The sequence below is a fragment of the Hyperolius riggenbachi genome, chromosome 4 (genome assembly GCF_040937935.1).
Source record: "Hyperolius riggenbachi isolate aHypRig1 chromosome 4, aHypRig1.pri, whole genome shotgun sequence".
In the NCBI taxonomy this organism is placed as follows: domain Eukaryota; kingdom Metazoa; phylum Chordata; class Amphibia; order Anura; family Hyperoliidae; genus Hyperolius; species Hyperolius riggenbachi.
Genome location: NC_090649.1, coordinates 174875044 through 174900723, shown reverse-complemented (window position 1 = coordinate 174900723; position 25680 = coordinate 174875044). Strand labels below are relative to the sequence as shown.

General features: G+C 44.6%; 1 protein-coding gene across 3 annotated transcripts in view; it reads right to left on the bottom strand.

The window, feature by feature from the left end:
* PRKCI (protein kinase C iota) overlaps window positions 1–25680 on the bottom strand; it is a 178619-nt gene that overhangs the window by 129964 nt on the left and 22975 nt on the right. Inside the window, exon 1 of one of the 3 annotated variants that reach the window (XM_068280995.1) lies at window positions 23743–23998. The exons of 1 other annotated variant lie outside the window; for it this stretch is intronic. In XM_068280995.1, the coding sequence (XP_068137096.1) occupies window positions 23743–23822 (80 nt within the window). In that variant the 5' untranslated portion in view covers window positions 23823–23998. Of the gene's footprint in view, window positions 1–23742; window positions 23999–25680 lie in introns of those variants that run through there. One more of the 3 variants, XM_068280999.1, reaches the window with a different exon arrangement.

Genomic DNA, 25680 nt, shown 5'->3' with positions numbered 1-25680 from the left:
AAAAATCTTGTCGGGAAAATACCGCACTCGGTATTTTCCCGGTCTGTGTGCCAATTCATAAATATTTCCCTAGCTGCAGTTGGAGGTCGGTAAATTACCATAGTCCCTTGAGCGGTAGAGTAGAGCAGTGTGGCGATTCTCTCTTTTGCCCTGCAGAAATGACTCGCACAGACTGCTCTCTGCAAAAATGACTCACTCAGATGACTTGCACAGACTTTCCCTGACTCGCACAGATGGCCCTCTGCAAAAATGACTCACTCAGATGACTCAGACAGATGACTTGCACAGACTTTCCAAGCCTGCTCAAATGACTCACACAGATGGCTCTCTCCAAAGATGACTCTAACAGTCTTCGGCTCTCTGCACTTTGCATTCATCAGAGCTGTTGGTAACTTGTTAACGCCTCACTAGAGGTGTCGGTAACTACCGCCAGGCTTACCGCTTGTTGAAGGCTTTATGAATTGGCATTTGCTGACAATTTACTGACATGTGTTGGCGGTAACTACAGCCAAGTCGGTAATTTATCTCCCTGGTCGGTAATGTCAGCTTCTCATGCGGTAACAGCCTTTATGAATTGACACATTGCTAAGTGCTCGGTAAAGTCTGCTGTTTTCAGCATTACCGCATGAGGTAATGCTTTATGAATCAGGGCCAATCTCTACTATGACAATGACAGTGTACTCAAACCCCGTTTCCCACTGGACTGTGGCTGTAATGGGCGAGTAAGGTCCACATGTAACCAGTGGAATGTCACACTAGAACTGATAGTCCTGAGTGGCTAACAAATGATTGGGGTTTCCAGTCGCCACCTTAGGGTAATTACAGCACAGGAATTTGAAATATTGGATAGCATAATCACCAGGAAATACAACATGTTCCAGCCTTGTTTCATACGGCATTTTAAAAGGAGTGAAATGATTTTCAAAAATGGAGAACAAAACCGTGAAGACTACTTTTCTTTTTTACATAACTATGGGCTTTTGAATCTTAAGAATGCAAAAACTTGAAGCTGCTGTACTACATTTGAACTAAGTAGGAATGTGGCTTGCATTACAGCTGCACTTTCCTGTTTGACCAAGTATCAGTGTTCCACCAGACATGTTTCGGAGCCCAGACAAACAGCATACGGACTGTATCTGCTGCTAACAGACATTTTAAGTGAAACTCCACTTCTGTTGATAGAAAAAAAAAACGCAATTCTCTCCAGGTCGGCGAACACATAAGGCTTAGTTCACACGAAAAAAAACGCAATCAGCGGTGCTTAACAACTGCGATTTTAAAAAGTGATTTTCAGAGTGATTTTTGAATGAATGAGCGCTGCTGTGGGAACGCACTCATAGGGTTGTATTAGCCAAGCGTTTTTCAAAACGTGGGCGTCTTGAAAAGCCCTCAAAAGTGCTCTTGGTGTGAATCAGCCCTTAGGCCTGGCCCACACTTAGATTGCAAAATGCCATCGCCCAGCAGTTACAATTTTTCAGTGCAAATTTTCAAGCATTGCTTTCAAGAGATCGCCGCCAAACGCTGCAACGCCATGCTGCATGCATCGCATTTGCAAATTATGCAAATCGCAAGCGCTGCGGTGGGAATGATCCCCTAGGGATACATTTATCACAGCACTTTGCTGATCGTTGGCAATCGGCAAAAGCACAGAAACTATCCCCAAAAGCACCTCAGTGTGAAATAGACCTTACTAAGATTTTATCAAACATTATTTTGCAGCACACAGAAGAAAAAAAAATGATTTAGCCTTACCTGGGGTTTCTTCCAGCCCCCCATAATCTCCATGACTCCTCAGTTTCTTTTGTGCACCATTTGGTGTGCTGCAGTCATCTGCCAGCTGCAAATTGAATAAGTCGCAGCTACGGCACATGCTCTGTCCCATCCAGGTGCTCTCTCAGTGCTGGTGTACACCAAAAGCGTTTCTGAGCTCTTTTAAAATCAGTAGCACTTTTTTTTAAGCGCTTGGCTAATGTGTTTGTAAGGGATGGATCACACCAGCGCGATGTGATTTTTTTTTCCCAAATGACAGGTCCTGCAGCATTTCTGAGGTGATTCAGCCTCAATGTTAACTATAGGAAAGTGGAAAATCGCTCTAAAAGGCGATAGAACAGAGCAATTTCCAAGCTTTTTTTTTCTAAAAAAAAAAAGCTGTACATTTCCAGCTTTACTGTACAAAAATAAAATAAAAAATGCTACACCAAAACATTCCAAAAATCCAGACACTCCAGGTAAGTTTAAATAGAGGGTTTTTGGTTCTGGTGTGCTTACAATCAGACAGGTACCCTTACGGAATGCAAATTGAGTTCATATAAAGGAAATGCAACATTTTATATACACACTTATGTTTAGGAAACCAACATCCCCTCCTCCACTCATATGGTGGAAGAAATCGCTAAGTGGTCTACCATTGCACATATGTAATACACATAACCCAAACACATTTAGGTAAATACTGAAAAAGTAAAAGGCAGCCGGGGTACAAAGATAATTTTTAAAAAAATGTATTTCCTGAAAAAGGACTGCGTCATGAAAGAAAAAGGCATTGCCACTGAACAAGACATTTTTTGAGTCATAACTCTCTTCCACAAGTTAAATTACCTTCTGCTCACAAGTAGAGATGGGAAATGAGATGCTGATTATGCGGTCTGGCAAGCTAATTTAATGTAAATTAAATAAAACTTGAAACTGGGTTAATAAAAGTAGTCAGGAAATGCATTTGATTGGCCCAGTTCCAAGCTGCATATAATCTGCATGGAAGCTGGAGTTATTTGCATATCAATCATTTCTATTCGCAAGCTCCATAGGACACCTCTCAGTCATTGTCACTTGTGGAGAATATTTTATCTTGACAAACCAGTTTGGAACCTCAAAATGTGTTTAAAGGATACCTTACTCTTCAGTAAAACTTATAAACAGGGGCTCTCCTGATGCCCACCGCTCCCCCCATTCTCCTCCCTCCCGCTCCGTTATCATGTACCGCCCCTCCGAAGCTACTTCCTGGTCGGAAGGGTCGGCAAGGACTGTGCAGACACTGCTTGGCGATGCACGTCCTTTGATCACATGCCCATGAGCGCTCTGCACAGGAGCACTACGTCACAACTGCGTAGTGTCTGTTTAGTTTTCAATCCACACCAGTGCAAAAAGAACTGAAGCAAAACTTGTGCAGTCACTCAGGGCAACCAATCATATTTTAGCTGTCAACAGGAAGAAGCATTCTGATTATTCCGCTTCCACGGCATGTAGACTTCCTGTGATAAATCAGCCTCAATATTCTTTATTAGGACACTGTGCTTTTTCAGGATATGGTAATCATAGCTAACCAGTACTCTCATTTCCATAATTTAACTCCGGAAGTAGGTGTGGAGCAAGTTCGCCCATATTGCTATGAGAAAATAATGCACTCTATGGGCCATATGCCCTGGGTTTTCTCCTAGGTCAGATTTTCAAAACCTGTCATAAAATGACTTATAACTATCTGCAAACAAACAAATATTTAAAATAATGTTGACAGTAGTTTTTCCATTTACTTTTTGGTACTTTTCCCATTGCACAATACTAAAAAGTTATTTTAAATCGAAGATGAAAAATTATCTCCTAGTAGAAAAGTCAGGTGAAAAAGTGAATTGCATATGGGCCCATGGGTCTGTTCCAACTGCTTACAATCTAGTTTCATGTCACAGAATCTTCCCTCCGCCTCCTATTAGGGTTGGACAATGAAATGCCAATCATTATGCATGCAAATTTTAAAGCGATATAAATATTTTGAATCGGCTGGGAATATTTAGCATTTCTGTGACCATCTCTACTAAGCCATAACTACAACTCCCTAGTGAATTGCACTGGTTATGCTGGAAAATGTTGGCAATACCACTGTAGGACCAGGGGTGTAGCAATAGGGGTTGCAGAGGTAGCCACCGCATCAGGGCCCTTGGGCCAAAGGGCCCGCCCTCAATTACAGTATTTGCTCTCTATTGGTCCTATGCTGATAATAATCACTTCTATAGATACATTGAATAGTGGTAATCATTAACAAACATCTCCCCATCCTCTTCTTGCACCTCTGATACAGTAATTGCCATTGGCAGATTTTGGTGCGCCATATCAATTATGTATAGAGTGCTTGGGGTGGGCCCCATTGTAAAACTTGCATCGGGGCCCACAGCTCCTTAGCTACGCCACTGTGTAGGACTAAGGCCTCATTTACACAGGCAGTTGAACTGTGTTCTCAGCCAGCAGTTACCAGGCAGCAGTGAGCAGTTACCAGGTAGCAGGAAGCAGTTGTGAGAGTTTGAGAGGCTTTTCACTTATTTATTTATTTATTTGTTGTTTTTATAAAGCGCCAACATATTACGCAGCGCTGGATATTAATTTAGGTTACAGACAATATTTAGGGGTGACATACAGCAATATGACAATACAGGAATACAAGAAAAACCAGATCACACAGCACAGTATGAGTACCAGGTAATGCTTAGTCAGTCACTGGATGGGAGCATGGAGATAAGGCAAGTTAGGTTCACTCAGATGCATAGCATGGGTTCACAGTAATGGAGGTGCATGATCAGGTAGGACACAAACGCAGGAGGACCCTGCCCAAAGGCTTACAATCTAGAGGGAGAGGTAGGGACACGAGAGGTAGGGGACCAGAGTTCGGCTGTGGGTTTAGAGCAATTGTGAGGGGTGGTAGGCAAGAGTGAAAAGGTGAGTTTTGAGGGCCTTCTTGAAGGTGTTGAAGGAGGGGGCTGCCCTAATGGGTGGAGGTAGGGAGTTCCATAGTGTCGGAGCGGCTCTTGAGAAGTCTTGGAGGCGTGCATGGGACTGGTTGATGCGGGGGACGGTCAGGCGAAGTTCATTGGAGGAGCGCAGTGAGCGGCTTGGTGTGTATCTCTGAGTAAGATCAGAAATGTAGGTTGGACAGGTTTTGTGGATGGATTTGTAGGTCAGACACAATATCTTGAATCTGATTCTGGACTGGATAGGAAGCCAGTGGAGGGATTCACGGAGGGGAGCCGCCCTGGTGGAGCGATGGGAGGAGTGGATAATTCTGGCAGCCGCATTCATGATGGACTGCAGTGGGGCTATTCGGGTCTTAGGGAGTCCAGACAGAAGGGCATTGCAGTAGTCGAGGCGGGAAATTATGAGGGCATGGATGAGGAGTTTGGTGGTGGCAGGGGTCAGGAAAGGGCGAATCTTACAGATGTTACGAAGGTGGAAGTTGCAGGACTTTGTGAGGTTTTGGATGTGGGGAGTGAAGGAGAGTGCGGAGTCCAGGGTGACACCCAGACAGCGGGCTTGAGAGGTAGGGTGAATAGTAGTGTGGTTAACAGTGACCTGCACATCTGGAAGTCCAGGGATGACCGGGGTGGGAAGATCATAAATTCCGTTTTGTCTAGATTTAGTTTCAGGAACCTAGCGGACATCCAGGAGGAGATGGCAGATAGGCAGGAGGAGACCTTGTCCATGGTAGTGGTGGATATGTCAGGGGTGTGGAGATAAATTTGGGTGTCATCTGCATACAGATGATAGTTAAAAGCCATGGAGGAGATAACCTTGCCAATGGAGGATGTGTATAGGGAGAACAGTAGGGGGCCAAGGACCGAGCCTTGGGGGACTCCCACCGAGAGGTGGTTGGGGGTGGACGAGGACTCATTGAAGGAGGTCGTGAAGGAGCAGTTGGAGAGGTAGGATGAAAGCCAGGTCAGGGCGAGATCGTGAATGCCCATGGATTAGAGGGACTGGAGGAGTAGGGGATGATCTACTGTATCAAAAGCTGCTGAAAGGTCAAGGAGGAGGAGAATGGTGTATTTACCTTCAGCTTTAGCTAAGGCAAGGTCATTGACCACTTTGGTGAGAGCCGTTTCGGTTGAGTGGGCAGGCCGAAATCCAGATTGCAGTGGGTCTAGTAGTGAGTTGGCATTGAGGTACTGGGTCAGGCGTTTGTGAACCAGACGCTCAAGGAGTTTTGAGGCGAAGGGGAGGAGGGAGATCGGGCGGTAGTTGGAGGGTAGCGAGGGGTCGAGGGAGGGTTTCTTGAGCAGAGGCAGTACAGTGGCCTGCTTGAAGTCTGAGGGGAAGGTGCCTGTGGATAGGGAGAGGTTAAACATGGTAGTGAGGACTGGGGCCAGATCCGTGAAGTGAGGCTGAAGTAGATCAGAATGGATAGGGTCAAGGGGGGAGGTAGTGGTATGGGAAGTCTGCAGTAGGTGGTTGACCTCCTCAGTGGTAGTAGGAGTGAAGGAGGTGAGGGGAGGATAGGGTGGAGAAGGAGTAGGTTGTGAGCGGGTGGGAGGTGAAGATTGAAGATTGGATATTTCCTGACGGATGGAGACTATTTTGTTGGTGAAGTGGGTGGCTAAATCTGTGGCAGAGAGGGAGGAAACAGAAGGTGGGGGGTGGGTTTAAGCAGGGAGTTGAAGGTGCTAAAAAGACGCCGGGGATTGGAAGCTTGTGCTCCGATGAGCTTGGTAAAGTATTCCTGCTTCGCATGAGCAAGGGCAGTGTGGAACTGCTGCAGGTTAGTCTTGTACTGTAGGAAATCCTGGTTTAGTCGAGTTTTCCGCCATTTTCGGTTAGTGGCGCGTGTTTCCCTCTGGAGGTTGCGAGTATGGGTAGTGTGCCAGGGCTGGGGGTTAGGGGGTCGGTTGCGGCGGAATATTGGTGGAGCAGCTTTCTCTAGGGCTGATGAGAGAATCTGGTGATACTGAGCTGCAGCAAGATTAGGACAGGTTAGGGTGGGGAGAGTGGAGGATAGGCCATGGAGGGAGCCAGCAAGGACGCCAGGGTTGAGCTTGCGTAGGTCTCGCTGCCGTCGACCAGGTGGGTGGGCGGGTAGTTTGGAGGTGCCTTCCGTGAGGAGGTTGAAGGCGAGAAGGTAATGGTCTGAGGGTGGAAATGGTGCGATGTCGAGGTCTGCAATGGTGGTGGATTTAGTGAATATAAGGTCGAGAGTGTGACATGCAGTGTGAGTGGGGGCGTTGGTGTGTTGTACTAGGCCATGTGAGTTGGCTATGGTGAGTAGCCGGGTCGCAACAGAGTTCTTGGGTTCATTGATGGGTATATTGAAATCCCCGAGGATGATGGTGGGGAGGTCAGAGGAGAGGATGTGTGGGAGCCAGGAGGCAAGGTTGTCGAGAAATTGTCGTGTGGAGCCCGGAGGGCGGTATAAGACTGCAACAATGGTTGGGAGGGGATTGTAGAGGCGGATAGTGTGGGCCTCAAATGATGTGAATTGTAGGGAGGAAGGTGGAGTGAGGACACGGAATGTGCAGGATGGGGAGAGGAGCAGACCCACCCCTCCCCCGGTCCTGTTGTCTGGTCTGGGGGTGTGACTGAGGTGAAGCCCCCCGTATGAGAGGGCAGCCTCTGCGGCAGAGTCAGAGGGGGTGAGCCATGTCTCAGTGAGTGCGAGGATGGTGAGGGATTTGGAGAGGAAGAGGTTGTGGACCTCTGTAAGTTTATTGCGGACGGATCTGGCATTCCAGAGACCGCAGGGTAGGGGGAGCATGTGCTTGTGAGTGGGATGGATGGAAATGAGGTTGGGGCGAGGATGGGTGTTGAAGTTATTTGTGGACAGAGAGCTGTGAAGCGGGTCAGCAGGGGATGCTTGTCTGGCAGCAGGCTGTGGCCCAGGGTTAGGCGATACATCACAAGCAGCAAGTAAGAGTAGGAGGGAGAGAGTAAGCAAATGTGAATGGGATTTAAATGTTTGTGAGGTTTTTGAGCTGCTGGAGGGAGAGAGAGATTTCAGGAGAGCTAACAGTTCATGAGAAGCTGAGTAAGGTGAGCAAAGCAGAGCAGATGAAATGAATATGGAGTGAGGTACACTGGGAGGATGCATATTGCAATGCAACTTGTAGATGTTTGCAGACAGGCAGAACATAAGAAAAAGTGCAGTAAACATGGTAAGTGTCAATGATTATCAGCAGGAAATTTCCAACTCCTAAACAGTTTATATGAGTATGCAGTTAATGCAAGCAAACCTGTGTACATAAAAAGTCTACTTGGTAGTGCAACATATGTCCAGCAGTGGCATTTTGAGTAACAGCATTGGAGGCAGTTGTGGATGTAGAGTAGTAGTTTCCAGCAGAGTCCATTGGCTGTTGAATCCTGTTTGAATTCCTGGGTGAATTTTTGGTAAATTCTTGGTAAGCTGTTGCAAAGCACTTTGTAATAAATGGCACTTAGGAATTAAATGGCACCAAATGACCTAGGCCACAAGTGACCTTCTTGCAGCGTTTAAATAGGTATGATAGCTGCCATGGCTGAAATGGAAGGGATTCTCAATTAGAAATTGAGAAAACAGTTCAGCTGGGGATGGGAGTGGCTACCAAAAAAACAGGCCTGTAATAAATAATTGGTGGTCACTGGGCTGGAACACAAGGATTCACAGGATGTAATATGGGAATTTACAAACACTGCTGAACTACTTAAATTTATATTAAACAATCTTAGTAGCAATGTATGCAGCAAGCATACCAATTAAACGGGAAGATAACGATTGCAGTCACAAATTGTAAGGCAGACTTTTGCAAGGAATCAGCAAGCATACCAATTAAATGGGAAGATAACGATTGCAGTCACAAATTTCACTGCCTATCAACTGCTTGGGGAAAAGGGGCCTTACACATGTATAAATGACAAAGGTCAGTTTCCACAGCCTTGATGGGAAACACTACATTCCAGATTCTTACAACTGTTAAAGGGAATCTGAAGTGAAAATAAACTTATGAGATAATGATTTGTATGTGTAGTACAGCTAAAAAAAAACTAGAACATTCGCAGTACAGATATGAGTCTCATTGTTTCCAGTACATGAAGAGTTAAGAAACTTTATTTTCAGTTATATCGCTGTTTTCTATAACATTGCATCACTCTCTATCAGAATATATAACTGAAAATACAAATGAGACTCTTTTCTTTGCTACCAATGTTCTATTAATTATCTGTACTACACATAATTCATCATAATTTTTTTTGGCTTCAATGTCACCTTTAACAGTGCTGCCGGCTTTCAATGCACGTGTATATAGGTAAAATAAGTTAACCTACTTTTATAGAGTGTTATAGGGTGGTAAACCACCATGTTTATGCACCCTTAAATCAGTCCATGTCAACAAGGCCTAAATGTAAACATTGTTCTGTGTATGAATGACATACTAGCGAGTCTAGCCTCCCATGACAAGTGGACTCACACCAGTCCTTGGTGACATCAGGGCTCTACCAACTATATAGAAACTCACAACAACCATCTCTGCACTGCTAAGCACGCAACTACAGGTCCACACGCAAGTAGGTCAGCAGACAAGGAACCGGAATACACAAGTGAATTGTAAATGTCTGGTTCCTTTTCTTCCTTTTCATAAAGTTTCAATTGCCTTTTATGCTTAATGTTGATGTAAGATTATAGTTAGCAAATGATTGTAAATTCATTTATAATCACAACAAAAAGATTTTGATCCATGATTGGACAAATCCCAAGAGCTAGGCAGCTAAGGCTTTTTATAAAGTAAACCTGGTGCCCAACCTTTGAGCTTCTCCCTGTAGTCAATGCAGCTAGCTGCTGAAATAGCCTTTCGGCTCCTGAATATCACCCATATCAATTAATCGACTGCAGTTAAAACACTCCATAATCCACACACAACAGATTTCAAGATGTTATCCCTTGCACAATGTGTTTTCTCAAAAATAATAATAATTAACGATGCAAATATTGGGGTGTATTCACTAAACTGAATAACATGCGTAAAGTCTTACATGCAATACCTTGCACACTACTCATTACACGTAATTCTGCTTACCACAGTTTAGTGCATACACCTCATAGACACTAAGACACCAAGTACACTGTAAGTATCCCTTTATAGAAAACTCCAAGGGAGCAGGAAAAGTAGTTTACTATATAAGAAGTCATACATTATATATTTATACAGACAGTTGCTGAGACTTGAGGACTAAATTTACTACATCCAGAGGTTTACTACCGTATATCAGAGTTTATTATACTATACTATATTATACTAAAGTTCAATGAGCATCAGTACAGTATGTCTGTGTTCAATTCACGTTAGTCATACAGACTATTTCCTTTTTTAATTCCTCTTCGCATGACTGGTTGTTTGACAATGAACACAGCTCTTAAAGGAATTGTTAGGAAATAAAAAAAAAATGAGTTTCACTTACCTGGGGCTTCTACCAGCCCCATGCAGCCATCCTGTGCCCTCGTAGTCACTTACTGCTTCTCCTGTCTTCCGCCGCCAGCTAGTTTCGTTTTTGCCGACCCCGGGGTCGGTGGGCCACATTGCGTCCATTTTTACGCATTCCCGCTGGTACAGAAACATTAACACAATTTTTTTTGCATTAGCAGTGCAATGCGAAAAAATGTTAGCGTTAATGTTCCTGCACCAGCGGGAATGCGTAAAAATGGACACAATGCGGCCCCCCGACCCCGAGATCGGCAAAAACAAACTTGCCTAACAATTCCTTTAAAGGGAACATAAACTGAGAAGGATATGGATTTTTCTTCTTTAAAATACCAGTTGTCTGACTCTCCCGCTGATCCTGTGTCTCTAATACATTTAGCCACAGTCCCTCAACAAGCATCCAGATCAGGTGCTCTGACTTAAAGAGAACCCGAGGTGGGTTTGAAGAATGTTATCTGCATACAGAGGCTGGATCTGCCTATACAGCCCAGCCTCTGTTGCTATCCCAACCCCCCCTAAGGTCCCCCTGCACTCTGCAATCCCTCATAAATCACAGCCACGCTGCTGACCAACAGCTTGTCAGAGCTGGCTGTGTTTATCTCTATAGTGTCAGTCTGCTGTTCTCCCCGCCTCCTGCAGAACTCCGGTCCCCACCTGCATCCCTTCCCTCCCTGCTGATTGGAGGGAAGGGACGGGGGCAGGGACCGGAGCTATGCAGGAGGCGGAGAGCAGCTGAGACTGACACTACACATGTAAACACAGCCTCACAGCACGGCTGTGATTTATGAGGGATTGCAGAGTGCAGGGGGACCTTAGTGGGGTTTGGGATAGCAACAGAGGCTGGGCTGTATAGGCAGATCCAGCCTCTGAATGCAGATAACATTCTTTAAACACACCTCGGGTTCTCTTTAAGTCAGACTGGATTAGCTGCATGCTTGTTTCAGGTTTGTAAAAGGAAACCTCTATATCCCTCTCAGTTTAGGTTCCCTTTAAAGAACAAGTGGCACCCATGGTAACCTAAAAATAAAAAAAAAACACATATATAAGTAGATAAATACTACTTCTACTTACATAACAGATGTATTGTGCTAGCCACGTAATGATTCCTGTGAATTTTATAAAAGGAAAAGCAGAAAATCCTATTCTAGGCAGCGGCCATCTTGCCAAGCTAATGCTGACATCATATCCTCCCTGACTCTTGTTTTCCCCCTCCCTTCTCTTGCTCATTGTTTATTCATTAGCTGCCATCCTCCCAGAGTCTTCAGACACTCCCACTCTGGTGTATACTAACAAATGCACTGTCTTTTTTTTAATTTACACATCCAATCACTGAGTCACCTCAGCCTTGCTTGTAAACACAAGTAATCAGAGAGTTTTTTCTGATAAGCAGCTAGGTAGGAAAATAAATGGAAGAGGAGGAATATATTATAGATAAAAATAACTCCCAGCATTCAACTCTTTGGCAATGTTTGTCACTAGGGCCAGTGCTCCTAAAGTATGTGATAACTACAAACCAAAACAGTAGAAAACGTTTAGCAAGTTTTGAATGCAGGATTAGCATCTTTATCACTTAATACACGCACACAGGCTGCTGTTGAAATTTGATTTTTATGGTGACAATACCGCTTTAACCTTGCTCCAGAATAAGACTGACAACTGAATACACACAAGTTCAGATTAAGGGCACGGGCAAAAGAGAATAAATAAGACACATACACTACATCTCACACAGTTCCAGCACACACAAGACCAATGCAGACATACACCCACTAGCACATGCACACAAACTCAGTTCCAGCACATACATATACACCTGACTAACGTATGCAAACTCCAGCACATAAATATACACTGGACTAGCACAGTTTATAATATATTAAAATCATTTTGAATATCTACACGGATATGGACTGGTAAATATGTTACAGTGTTCTCCCCAGGCTCTTTTAGCCGGGTGCTCCACCCGGCTAGTTTTGGTGACCACCCGGCTGTCATCGGCTCACCTCCTCCTATGCTGTAAGCAGAGTTTCTCACAGAAGCATTGGCCCTGCATTCTCATCTCGCCCCACCCGGCTACTTTTTCATGCCACCCGGCTACTATTTCATGCCACCCGGCTGGAAAACATTTCTGGGGAGAACACTGTGTTAGGAACAAAATAATGCCACATTGTTTCATGGAAATGAAAATTATCAACCTACAAAGCACTGAGTTCAGACACCCTGAAAATCAAAAGTGAAAAAAAATGGTGTGGCAGGCTAGATCATTTTGCAATTTCATTCATGCGCTATTAGATTTAGGTCAGGTGAGTGTGGGGGCCAGTTATGTCAATTCCGTCATCCTACAGGAGTTGCCAGCATACTCTAGCCACATGAGGCCGGGCATTCTTTTGCACCAGGAGGAACCCAGAGCCTACTGCACAGAAGTCTAATAATGGGTCCAGGGATTGTATAGTGGTACCTAATGGCAGTAAAGGTGCTATTGTTTAGCCACTAGAGGTCCCTGTGTTGTCCCTCCATGGATATGCCTCCCCAGACTATCACTAGCTCACCAGCAAACTAGTCATGCTGATCAACTGCTTCTCCAGACCCTTTCATGTCAGTCATATGTGCTCAGAGTGAACCTGTTCTTCTTATCTGTAAAAAGCACGGAGTGTCAGAGGCAGACCTGCCAATTCTGGTATTCTGTGCCAAATGCCAATCGTGCTCCAAGGTGCCGGGCAGTGAGCACAGGGCCCACCGGGAGGACTTCGGGCTGTCAGGCTACCCTCATGAAGTCTGTTTCTGATTGGTCATTCCTGCTGAAGCTAATTTTGTAGGGCTCTGGCAGTGCTCACCCCGAGTCAGGTAAAAAGGGCGCAGTGAGGCCTGGGACATTTGGGTGCTGCTATGGACTATAATGTGAATTATGGTTATAGCAGCGCTCAGTGAGTAATTTGGGTGCCGGCAAAAGATGGAGCCCAAATTATGGTATGAACAGCAGAATTTGGCCGCCAGCAACAGTTGGAAGACAAACTGCATTGTATCCCCGTTGTACAGCACATTGGAAAGGGGGTTAATTAATGCCGCCAGAAAACTTGCCATAGCAAGGTTAGCGGTTTTTCAGCTTCACCCTGCGCATAAATTGACATGTATGCTGCTCATCCCCTTGCCCAAAAAGAGCAGATGCCATTCCTACTAGTGGATTTTACGACTTTCTACAGCCCTGTCCAGCTCTCTCTCTCTCTAAAGTAACTGTCTATCTCAGAGGTCCCCAAACGTTTTCAGTCAAGGCAAGGGCTGGGTCAACATACTTCAGACTGCCGGGGGGACGGAAAATACATAAAATGATGTTGAAAATCTAGGTATATATTCCCCCCAATCATGCCCGGGGGAGAACTCCAGCAGCAGCCATTCAGTCATGCCGCCCGAAGAACATCTTTGTGCACCAGACAGTGAAGCATACCCAGGTAACAACCTGTCATCCAGTTGGACAGCAGTGTTACCTGATTCAGAATTGGATTGGAAGGAAGCAAATGACTGTTCCCTGGCTTCTACAGTATGTGGATGGGTGGTGGCAGCACTGCTATTCTATATACGGAGCGCCAATATTTAAAGGTAAAGTGGGTCGCATCTATAAGTTATACATTTTGTGTTTGGGGGGGGGGGCCAGTGAAAAAGCCTCGGCAGGCCGCATTCGGCCCGTGGGCTTTAGTTTGAGGACCACTGGTCTATCTCCTTGAATCTACTCCATGCCAAGACAGTCCTGGGAGGCACAGCAAACCTGCTGGCAATGAGATGTAATGCTAGGTACACACTGAATTTCAATCGATTTTTCGATGTACTGATCTTTTTTTAATCGTTTGTTTTTTTTAACAATTTACGTTCAGTTCTATCAAAAAATGATTGGAAAATCGATCTCAATTCAGATCAGACATTTTGGAAATATCCGATCTGGCAGGTAAATCTGCCAGAAAATTGTATGGAGTGTACCATCCTAGGGGAGTTGGGACTAAATTCTGTACTGTTCAGGTATCTCCTCCTGCTACCAGTAGTGACACAGATTATCCCAGAAAGTCATTGATATAATTCCATACCCTGTATCTCATTTTTGGGGACTTTATGCTGGGAATACACCATACGTTTTTACCCCCGATAGATGGGTTTGATAGATAATTTCCATGTCAGATATTCCTTCCGATTGCTTTTTGGCTCGATTTCTCATAGAAGTGAATGGAAAAAGATAAGAAAAACTAGCAGAAGATAAGAGAATTGAGCGAATAAAAACGATCGGGCGGAAAAACGTATCGTGTGTACCCAGCATTATCTCTGTCTTTCACACTCTGCCTCAAAATTCCAACTTCAAGTTTTCCATGCTTCCTCCTCCGCTTACATTGCTGTCACAACCAACAACCAAGACACCATGCTTAAATACACTAGTGCTAGTGACTAGTTGCAGCAACTAGTTACTATGATGAATGAATTTTTGCTGCAACTCATTTACCAGTGTGTCTTAGCCGTTACTTACCTGAAGTATTGTACAGTGTCGTAATACTGTAAAGTACCCACAACAAAAGCCCTATATAAAACGCTAGCGCTTTACTGGTTGAGACAATCATATTTGATTGTTTTGGCAAACAAACAATCTGCCAGCAGCGTGTGACAATGAAGCACTCTGAGCTTGGCAGAGCAGCATGTACTTGTCTATGGACACAAGACTGGGAGGGGAAGCAGGAGGCTCCTCACAGTGGCCCAACAACTTTCCACCATGACCAAATGTTTCTGATCCATGTTTCTATAGGTACAAGAGGTGGGGGGTGCCTACACAGACATCAAACTGATGGCCCAAACAATCATTTCATCTTACAAAAGTATAAAGACTGTAAGTACCTTTCCCCAACAAAACTCACTTGTTGGCAAGACCATCATAGGGAAATGTATTATGAATACCATGTTATTTATTACTTAGATCTTAAAGCGGTCTAACACCCAGAATTACAACTTTACTTTAAAAGATTGCTTACAGCTTAGAAACTATTATGCCAGATTTTTTTTAAGCAGAAATTCACTGAATGGGTTAAACATGACATTTTAGTTTTGCATTTAGCTAGAGATCCGCATCCATGCTGAGGTTTAGTTACAAATGTATCTTTGTTTAGAATGCAAATAGACCTCTGAAACGCCTGTCTGGGAAGCCCTCTGTGCTCTCTCAGAGAGCTGTTTGTTTATTTACATTGTAAATAGATACATTTGTAACTAAACCTTAGGATTTCTAGCTAAATGCAACACTAAAATGTCATGTTTAATCCATTTAGTGAATTTCTGCTTAAAAAAAAATCTGGCATAATAGTTTCTAAGCTGTAAGCAATCTTTTAAAGCAAAGTTGAAATGCTGGGTGTTAGACCACTTTAAGGGGTATAATGCCAGCTCACCTCCACATAACCAGTGCCATTCACACATCTGCTTGCAAACATGCCTCATGCTGTATATCTGATAAGGGTGTAGCTGATGCCAGAATTAAACGTGGATGTTGACTACTCATTATTATTCAGTTTCCCAAGAAGCAGGGAAGTCCAGAATCCATACAAGAACGTCCTCCACATTGATTTTATTATACACTATCTTTTATAATATATGCAGTACTACTGTATAGAGCTTAATTAAAATAATTTGTTCTGCAATTGCAATAATCACCTATCGGTATTTGAGCTTTAAAGCACTTTTTTTGTCACAGTTCTCAGGTATTTATAGTATAGTATCAGGCATAATTCTCAAAACCAACGAAATGGAACCAGAAAAAAACAAGAAACTCAGAAATGTCTTTGCACATCACATCACTGATGAAATTAAGTAATGCTTGCAAAAGAGCTTTGCTCCTGTAGAATTCAAAACAAATGAGAGACCAGGGAGAACGTTGGGCCTTTTGCCAATCAGTACGTTTCGATCAGGCTTTCACAGTGCACACAATTTGCTGATTGCCAGGACACTTTCTTTATCAGGCAAATTGGGGTGTTCCTTTTCTACATCTTGCATTTCAAGGTGATGGGATCCTAGTCAAGTAACATAACACTGCCACAGTGCATTTTTTTGTGGTAATACCATTCATTGCAATTGAACAGGACTTTTCAATTGCACCCCAATTGGATGAAGTAAGGAAAATGATTGCGTTCTAGCCTTTGTACCTGCTACCCTGGCCATGTGTGAATACATACTATATATGTATGTATAATTTTAATACCAGTCATGGTCTGCTGTCCCTGCCATAGTTTAAAGGTCAATTTCTTGGGGGACGAGGGTATACCAGTATGTATATTGGAAGAAACTACAACCATTTTAGCAATGCCATGCATGAAGAAAGGACACATGGATTATTTCTTTAGCGCAAACCTGTGCTGAAAAAAAGAAGCAAAGCTAGATACTTACCCAAGCAGAGATAAGCCTCGGGATACTCCAGAGGCTTTCAGTGTCCTCCTCAACCCCACCACTGCTGTCAGGGGCCGTCTTGTTTGTGGCCACGCTGTTCTCTGTGCACAAGTCTGTACAATAGCACAGCGTTAATGGACAAACGACTTTAGCTTACTGTGCAGGTGCAACCGTACTTGCCCATATGCACGGCACACAAGCACATATCCTGCGCAGAAACACTGGGCACCTGGACGGATCAGGAAGCCTCTGGACTATCTACTGAGGTACGTATCTCTTCTTGACTTTTCAGTACAGGTTTACTCAAAGAAAAGAAAAAGAAAGAAAAAAGACAAGATGTGGCTTGCAAGTGAATGTGTTTCCATACTACACATTAACTACATATGTATTTGTACTCATGTTGCTGGATATTCAGACTGTACCGTGTGTGAAGTATGAACAGATGTATTTCTTTTGTCTGAATAGTACTATGTATAGCACTACTAAGTTGACGATAAAAGGGAATGTCCGAGGTAGTTAAAAATAAAAATCTACTTACCCAGGGCTTCCTCCAGCCCCTGGCAGCCGTCCTCTGCCCTAGGCGCAGCTCTGCTCCGAGCCCGGTGGCCCGGGGTCCCCTCTGGTGCTGATGCCGACCTCGGCAGGTCGGCATCTACTGTGCCTACGCAAGAGCCGCTCACAGTCATGCTGATGTCATCTGGAGTGTACTGCGCAGGCACAGTAGTCCTGCGCCTGCGCACTGGAGGGAACCCCTGGGTCAACAGCTATGAGTGGCTGGAGGAAGCCCTGGGTAAGTAGATTTTTTTTTTTTAAACTACCTTGAATATTACCTTTAAGGAAAAAAAATAGTAGTAGTAATAATAATAATAATAATAATAATGTAAATATTGCCTATGGCAGCAAAAGTCCAGCAGTGATCTGTACATTGCAGTGGAAATCCCATGCATGAATGTTCTCCTAGGTGATATGAATACCAGAGGAAGGGCATTAGAATAGAACAATATCACCTTTAGGACAATGTCACACAAAGGACAGCACAGCAGAAATAAATCACTACAACATATATTGCCAGTGATTTTCTTCAGCAAAGTGCTTTTCTTTAGGAAGTTAAATTCACTGTATGATTCGGGTTCACATTGCTTTTAAAAGGAACCTAAACCCTAGGAAAAAATGAGTTTCACTTACCTGGGGCTTCTACCAGCCCCCTGCAGCCATCCTGTGCCCTCGACATCACTCCTGGATCCTCTGGTCCCCCGCCGGCAGCTAGTTTCGTTTTTGCCGACTTGGAGTCGGCGGGCCACGATGCGTATCATTACATGCGTTACTGCGGTAACAGGATGCTATACCGGGTGTCACGCATCTTTGTATGTGTTGACACCCGCTATAGTGTCCTGTTACCGCGGTAATGCATGTAATGATATGTGTGTAATGATACAAGTGGCGGCCCGCCGACTCAGAGTGGGCAAAAACGAAACTAGCTGATGGTCGGGGGACCAGAAGATCTGGAAGTGACGTCGAGGGCACAGGACGGCTGCTGGGGGCTGGTAGAAGCCCCAGGTAAGTGAAACTCATTCTTCCCAAGGGTTTTGTTTCCCTTTAAAGGAGAACTCCATGGAGTGTCATTAGACTGGACTCTCAGTAGACGTAATGTTTGCAGTTTATACCTTTTAAATGTTTTTAGGTGTTTAAAAGTTAAGAGCTGTTCGACTTTTTACAGCTGCAAAGATGATCGAGGGACACCGTAGTGAGAGGGACATGGAGGCTCTCATATTTATTTCCATTTAAAGCGGGCCTGAACTCAGAACTTCCTCTCTGCTCTAAAAGCTAAGCAACAGCATAATAACCTTCAAAGAAAGATATTTCATATAAATCCTGCAATAAATCTACAGTGTGTCTACAACCTGCTTTCATCGAAGCAGACATAGGGTTAACATCCTGTGTTTACAAATTAGCCCTCTGTCATGGCAGCCAGCTGACAGATCAAATTATGGTGTTGATTAATCACAGATGAGGCGGCATTACAAATGCTAAACTCTATAAATACATAAAGGGTAATTTCTCAGTTTTCCTTCTGTCCTGTGCAAGAGTTCAGGTCTACTTTAAAGAATGCCAATTGTCTGGATGCCTGATCCTTTTGGCTAAATCATACACCTGAAATCAGCAAGTGGCTTATATGGCCAGACTTTATTCACAGCACTAGATGTTCATACTTGTTATGGGTTTATGGCTGAAAGTATTAGAGACGCAGGTTCAGCAGGACAGTCTGGCAAATGGCATAGCTTAAAGGGAACCTTAACTGAGAGGGATATGGATGTTTACTTTTAAACAATACCACTTGCTTGACAGCCCTGCCGATCTCTTTGGATGCAGTAGTGACTGAATCACACACCTGAAACCAGCATGCAGCTAATCCAGTCTGACTTCAGTCAGAGCACTTGATCTGCATGCTTGTTTAGGGGCTGTGGCTAAAAGTATTAGAGACACAGGATCAGCAGGAGAGTCAGGCAACTGGTATTATTTTAAAAGGAAAAATCCATATCCTCAGTTAAGGTTCCCTTTAAAGAGAACCTGAAGTGAGAGGGTTCTGGAGGCTGGCACATGTATGTCCTTAAAAACAATTCTGGCTGACTTGCTGATCATTCCGACATCAGTGGTGTCTGATACAGCAATACAGTGCGTTTCTTGGTCACTTGTGCTAAAATGTGCACATCACAGCAGTTGTTCCCCTAGTGTTCTCCCCCGATTCTTTCAACCGGGTGCTCCACCCGGCTAATTTTGGTGAGCACCCGGCTGTCATCAGCTCGCTTCCTTATCCTCCGTCTCCTATGCTGTAAGCAGAATTGCGCTGGCCCTGCATTCTTCTGCTGCCGTCCCAGCTACTGTTTCATGACACTCAGCTGGGAAAAAAAATTGTGGGGGAAACATTGCATCCTATCAACATCTGTAATGATACAGTGACTGGGCACAATGGTCATTTTTAAAGATTGGACAGGAGGATGAGCAGCAGGGGACAGCCATGGAGCTCAGCGCAGGATCAATTAGTACAAAACTATGAAGTAGAGATGGTCAGTGAGGTGACAATTCTAGCTTTCATTCAAATATAAGGCCTGAAAACCACTGGAGCGTTTTTTTGAGCGTTTACGGATTGCTTTCAATCACTAGCAATTTCCTTAAATACTCTGCCAATGTAAATGAATGGGACAGATTCCACTGGAGTAATTGCGATCAGGCAAATTGCAACCGCAGGACATGCAGCATTTTGGGAGAGTTTCCATTCTAATGTATTGTATTGGAGCAGGGAAATCGCTTGCTAAACGATACCACAAATTGCTAGCAATTGCGATAGCGCTTTGTGCTCTGTAGCGAGTTCAAGGCCTGATGCAGATTGTAAGCGGATTTGTTTGGCCCAGATCCAAGTCGCATGCAAGCCAGAATTATTAGCATCTCATTTCCCATCTCTACTAGTGAGGGCAGCAGGTCGTGTTTTCCTCCTGCTGAACTCAAAGTGCTTCAGGGCAGACCAGGATCATCGCCCAAACACTCCTTACTGTTTTACATACTGGCTTTAGCCAGGATTCAAATCCCGGACAAAGGCTGAAACCCTACATCAACGGCAACAGCCTTACCCAGTATGCTATCCAGCTGACCTTCAGTCTGCTATGAGAATCAACTCCTTAGGACAGAAGAGTAACTTTTAGCATGGGATAGATGAATTTCTGAAGGCAAATTATTATTATTCATATAGCTCTGACACGTTACTAAATGTCCCTCAGAAGCACCCACAATCTAATGTCCCCCACAGTCAAATACTAATATTACTTCCATATTCTAAAGGTAAGTACACATGGACAATTGCTGTTGAACGTAAGGATCATGACTCAATCCCTTGGGCAACAGTTTGGGGGCCAAGTGCTGTAAAGATGCATAATTAGCCTGTAGGTCTGCTGCTACACTGGAAGGAGGAGGGAAAACGGCATAGCATATGACAAAGTTTTAAGCGGCAGGAAGGGGGTGAAAGGAGAAAAGCAATGCGCTTGGCCGAGACCATCAGCTATTTCGGATCTCTCAGGCATGACTGCCGTGCACACGTTAGATCCAGTCCACCAAGAATACTCAAGTGTGTGTGTGTGTGTGTACGGACACTAGTATGGTTGAGGTGACCCAGATGGAAACCTCATAGGTAAACTCCACTTTCGTGATTAGTTACTGTTTCAACAGTCCAATAATAATATTGTCTACAACATTGGGTTTTGGATAGGTTATAATAATAACTACATCCACACTATTTGGTCAATTAGAATGCTTCAAGTTGTAGAGGGTGTTGCAATTAGAAAACTGTTCCCTGTGAGGTTTACTGCTGGGTCACTTCAACCAGACTGGCACCTATGTGCAAGGCTTAAAAGGAACCCAATGTGTGAAACCAATAGAAGCTGCCATATTTATTTCATTTTAAACAATACCAGTTGCCTGGCAATCCTGCTGATCTTTTTGGTCACTAGGATCTAGATCACACACCTGAACCAAGCATGCAGCTAATCTTGTTAGATTTGTCATAGACGTCTGATCTGCATGCTTGTTCAGGGTCTATGGCTAAATATATTACAGGCAGAGGATCAACAGGACAGCCAGGCAATGAGATTATTTAAAGGATACGTCTGGGCTAAAATTAAAAATGAGATCTACTTACTTGGGCTTCCTCCAGCCCCTGGCAGCCGATATGTCCCTTGCCGCAGCTCCGGTGTCCTGGGATCCCCTCCGTTTCGAGGTCAGCAGCTACTGCGCCTGCCACTTTTAAGAAGTACTGCGTCTGCATCGAACGTGCCACTTGTAATCACACTCACGTGGTCTGGAGGGTTCTGCGCAGCCACAGAAGTACTGCGCCTGGGCGAACTGCTCCAGACCATGTGACCGCAATCACGAGCAGCACGTTGGCAAAGTAGCTGCAGACCTGGCGAAGTCAGCATCTGCAACGGAGGGGATCCCAGGACACTGGAGCTGCTGCGAGGGACATATCAGCTGCCAGTGGTGGGAGGAAGCCCCAGGTAAGCAGACCTTGTTTTTTATTTTAGCTTGGATGTATCCTTTATAACAAAATAAACATGTCAGCCTACATATCCCTCTCACCTCGGGTTCCCTTTAAAGGACACCTGTAACGAGAGGGATATGGAGGCTACCATATTTGTTTCCTTTTAAACACTACCAGTTGCCTGGCAGCCCTGTTGATTTATTTGGCTGCAGTAGTGTCTGAATCACACCAGAAACAAGCATGTTGCTAATCTTGTCAAATCTGACTATAATGTCAGAAACACCTGATCTGCTGCATGCTTGTTCAGGGTCTATGGCTAAAAGTATTAGAGGCAGAGGATCAGCAGGACTGCCAGGCAACTGGTAATATTTAAAATGAAATAAATATGGCAGCCTCCATATTCCTCTCACTACAGTTGTCCTTTAAGGCCATTTTGGGGTACAATCAATTACTTTATCAGTATGTTATATGGGAGGAAGAAATCCATAAAAAACACAGGGAAGACAAACTAAAATGCACGTATTGTACAGGCCAGGAACTGAACTGGGCACTCCAGGACTGCAAGAGACAGTGCATAAGTGTTAAGGTGACCATACATCAGGTGACTTGGTGGCTGATTGACCATCTAATTCAATTATTATAATCAAATCATATGAAAATCAGTGCCACCAAGTGTATGCCCAATCGGCGATGCCACCAATTTTGGCCTGAAATTGGTCACATTATTGGGTCGGACATGCTGCAAGATGTCGGGCCGTCGTGGTCGGTCGGGTGTGTGGCAGTAACGGTGAGTGATATTGGGACAATCAACGAATGTGACAAAACCCCTGATACTGTACCCCCAATGTGCTCCCCCTGGTGTCCAGTGCACTATACAAAAGTGTCTGAGGCCGCCGCTGGCTCCTCCGTCCATACACAAGCCCCACATAGTTGCTGGCGTACATGTGGGCACAAATGTGACGTCACACGTCTCCATATTACTCCGGCAACCACATGGGGGGCGTGTGTGTAGACAGAGGAGCCCAGAGCCAGCGGCGGACGCAGACAGGTAATGTATAGTGCACTGGGCACCAGGGGAAGGGCAGGAACATGCTGACCATTAGGGGGGACAGCGTCAAGCCAGTGGATGTGGCATCACAAGGTCAATTCTGGATCAATGTCAGAATGTAATGGATTGGGAATCGGCCTGTGGGGTATGGGCAGGCAACAGATCTCTCTTCAACCAGATTTGATCAGCCCATACATCATCTGATGTATGAGCACCTTTACCTGTTAGTTTGCCTAAGTAATCAGCTGCCAAGTAATGAATCACTAGTTTCTAAATCTGCTTAGCTCTGCCCCATGGAAGAGAAATAATCAAGCCTATTTTCTGCCTGTGTAGTGCTGGCAACAGAAGTGTGAAGCACATGGTGATTTTTTTTTTATCAGTAGAAGTGGTACCCAATCAAGCACTGCTGTGAACAACAATACAGTATTTGTTATTTTCTGACAAAAGGTACCCAATAATGATTTGTTTGTTTATATTCTTGCATGTATCAGCTATTGTTTACTCATTTCCAAGAGAGCCCTGTAGATACAGAAACATGGAGCACACATAAATGGGCAATAAGGCAATAATTAGGCAAACTTACAAAAGCAAACCAACAATTGTATAAATTGAATTAAAATCACTTTAAAAGACAGTCATGCTTGTTCAAAAAGCTGTAGAGAGAGTTATAGGGATGCAGAAAGTACAGCAACACATATAGACCAAACTTCACATTTCAAATGTTTGTAGTGGACATACAAAGGAGTTAAAGGCTGATTGCTATAGGATAATACACTGAATTAGTTTTGCCACTTCTAGTTATTTTACTTTAATCATAATCTCATGTTAATCACAATCAGGATGACCTCAGCCATCATCCATGCTAAACACATGACATGATGATATTCCAGCCCTCTTCCTGCACAAGCTGATCAGTCCATGCTTTACAGTGCAAGCAGGCAGCCGGGCTCAGGTGACTGGGGACAACATGTGCCAGCCTGCCCTGCAGGAGACATGAAAAGGCAGCCACAGTGCAGTCATGCGGGGTGCACACCGCAGCTACACAACAACACTCCCACTTCTCTACTCACCCTTTGAAATATGCCTTGACCCGGACCTGGTGGGACTGTTCTGTAAGCTGGGACATGGTGCTGTCCCTCTGTGTCGGCATGTCCCCCGGGAATGGCAGCGCACGGTGCTTGTCCAGCGCAGACAGCCGTGAGAAACTGAGCAATCCCTGCGGCCTCCCCCACCTTCTTCCTTATCCCAGTCCTGAGTCCCAGCAGAGCCTGGAAGATCGCACCAACTCGCACACATCCGGGGGAGGGACAGCCCTGCCCTGCGTTCAGCCTCACTACCGGGATAGGTAGAGGCAGGCAGTCACGATGCAGTGCATCATCGTACAATACGCAATGACTGAGCGTCTGCATCAGCCGCATTCCAATCCTGCTAAACTTCCCTGTGTGGCTGCAGCTTGCTCAACAGTTTCTACAGCCTCCCACAGCTACCGAAACTTCATCATGATTGCCAATACTTTCCAGTAATGCCCAGGAACATCCCCAGCGCCAGAAATACACTAATTACATAGCTCCCAACTGTCCCTCTTTGGGAACCCTGTCCCTCTTTCCTCCTCATTTGTCCCTCTTTCAGGACTGTGTCCCTCTTTCTATGCAAATATATTTCTCTATTAAAAAATGTGTTTGATTTGACTCTAAACCTTATTTCATCCTTTAAATTGATATATTACTAATTTTAAAATGTTAAGATGAAGGAAAATGAACCAGGGTAGAAAGGACCAGTGTGGTTTGAATTACAAAACAACATATTTTTCTCATTAAATCTTTATGGTATGCATGACTAGGGTTGTGACGGGGTGTGATCATGGGTGTGGCTTAAGTGTCCCTCTTTCTCATCACAAAAAGTTGGGAGGTATGTGATTACTTAGATGGAATTCCACAATACTTTTCCCACATTCTATAGTCATGTAGCCTCAGCATTGCTTCCCCCAGTATTACCATTTTTTCCACACTCCTCTCACAGCCACGTTTCCCCAGCTGTGCCATTTCACCTTATGTCCGCTACCACTCCATGTAGAATATACAGGAAAGCACTGATCCCAATTTTATATTTACTTTTCATGGCACACAACAGTTCTCTTCTCCCACCTCCTTTCTCTCCCTCTCCTTGTTTTGACGTAGCCTCATACAAATACCAATCTAGTGCTGATGTGAGGACTGGCACTGGAAAATGTTGGGTAGACTTAAAGGGACACTTAAGCCTGGGAGGGGGGGGGGGGAGGGGACCAGTTTTACTTGCCTGGGGCTTCTACCAGCCCCCTGCAGTCGACCGGTGCCGGTACTAAATGAGCCTCGGGTCCCCCACTGCCACTCAGTTTTGGTTTTGGCGACCGGCCACTGCATCTGCGCAGCCCTGGCTATGGGAGCGTGATCGGTGCAGGTGCAGTGGCCGGCGACAAAGCTAGTCACCGAAACTACGCTGCAGCAGGGGACCCCAGGCTTATTTAGTACCGGCGCGGGCACAGGTTGACTGCAGGGGGTCGGTAAAAGCACCAGGTAAGTAAAACTGGTTTCCCTCCCCAGACTTAAGTGTCCCTTTAAGTCTACCCAACATTGTCCAATGCCAGTCCTCACATCAGCCCTAGATATACTACTACAATCAGCAGCGGATACCTTTCTCATGAGAAATATTTACCTTTCCTCTAATAGATCGTCGGGGGAGTCTGTGTGGCTGATATTAGGGTGAAACCCCTACCACAGTGTTCTGTCATGATCATGGTCCTGACAGTTTGCTGTCTGTGAACATCATTGCGTAGTGGGAAATAATGTTTTTTTCCAATTGCTAAGCAAGCAGTATGTCCCTCTGTGCATGGAACTCTCAGTAAAAAACATTCCTAACAGATCACCTGGCAGGACTAAAGATGTCACCACCAGTAATACATTTCAGAATGTAAATCAGGAAGAGGAAAGATTTTACAATGGGCAAACACTGACTAATCTATAAATGAATAT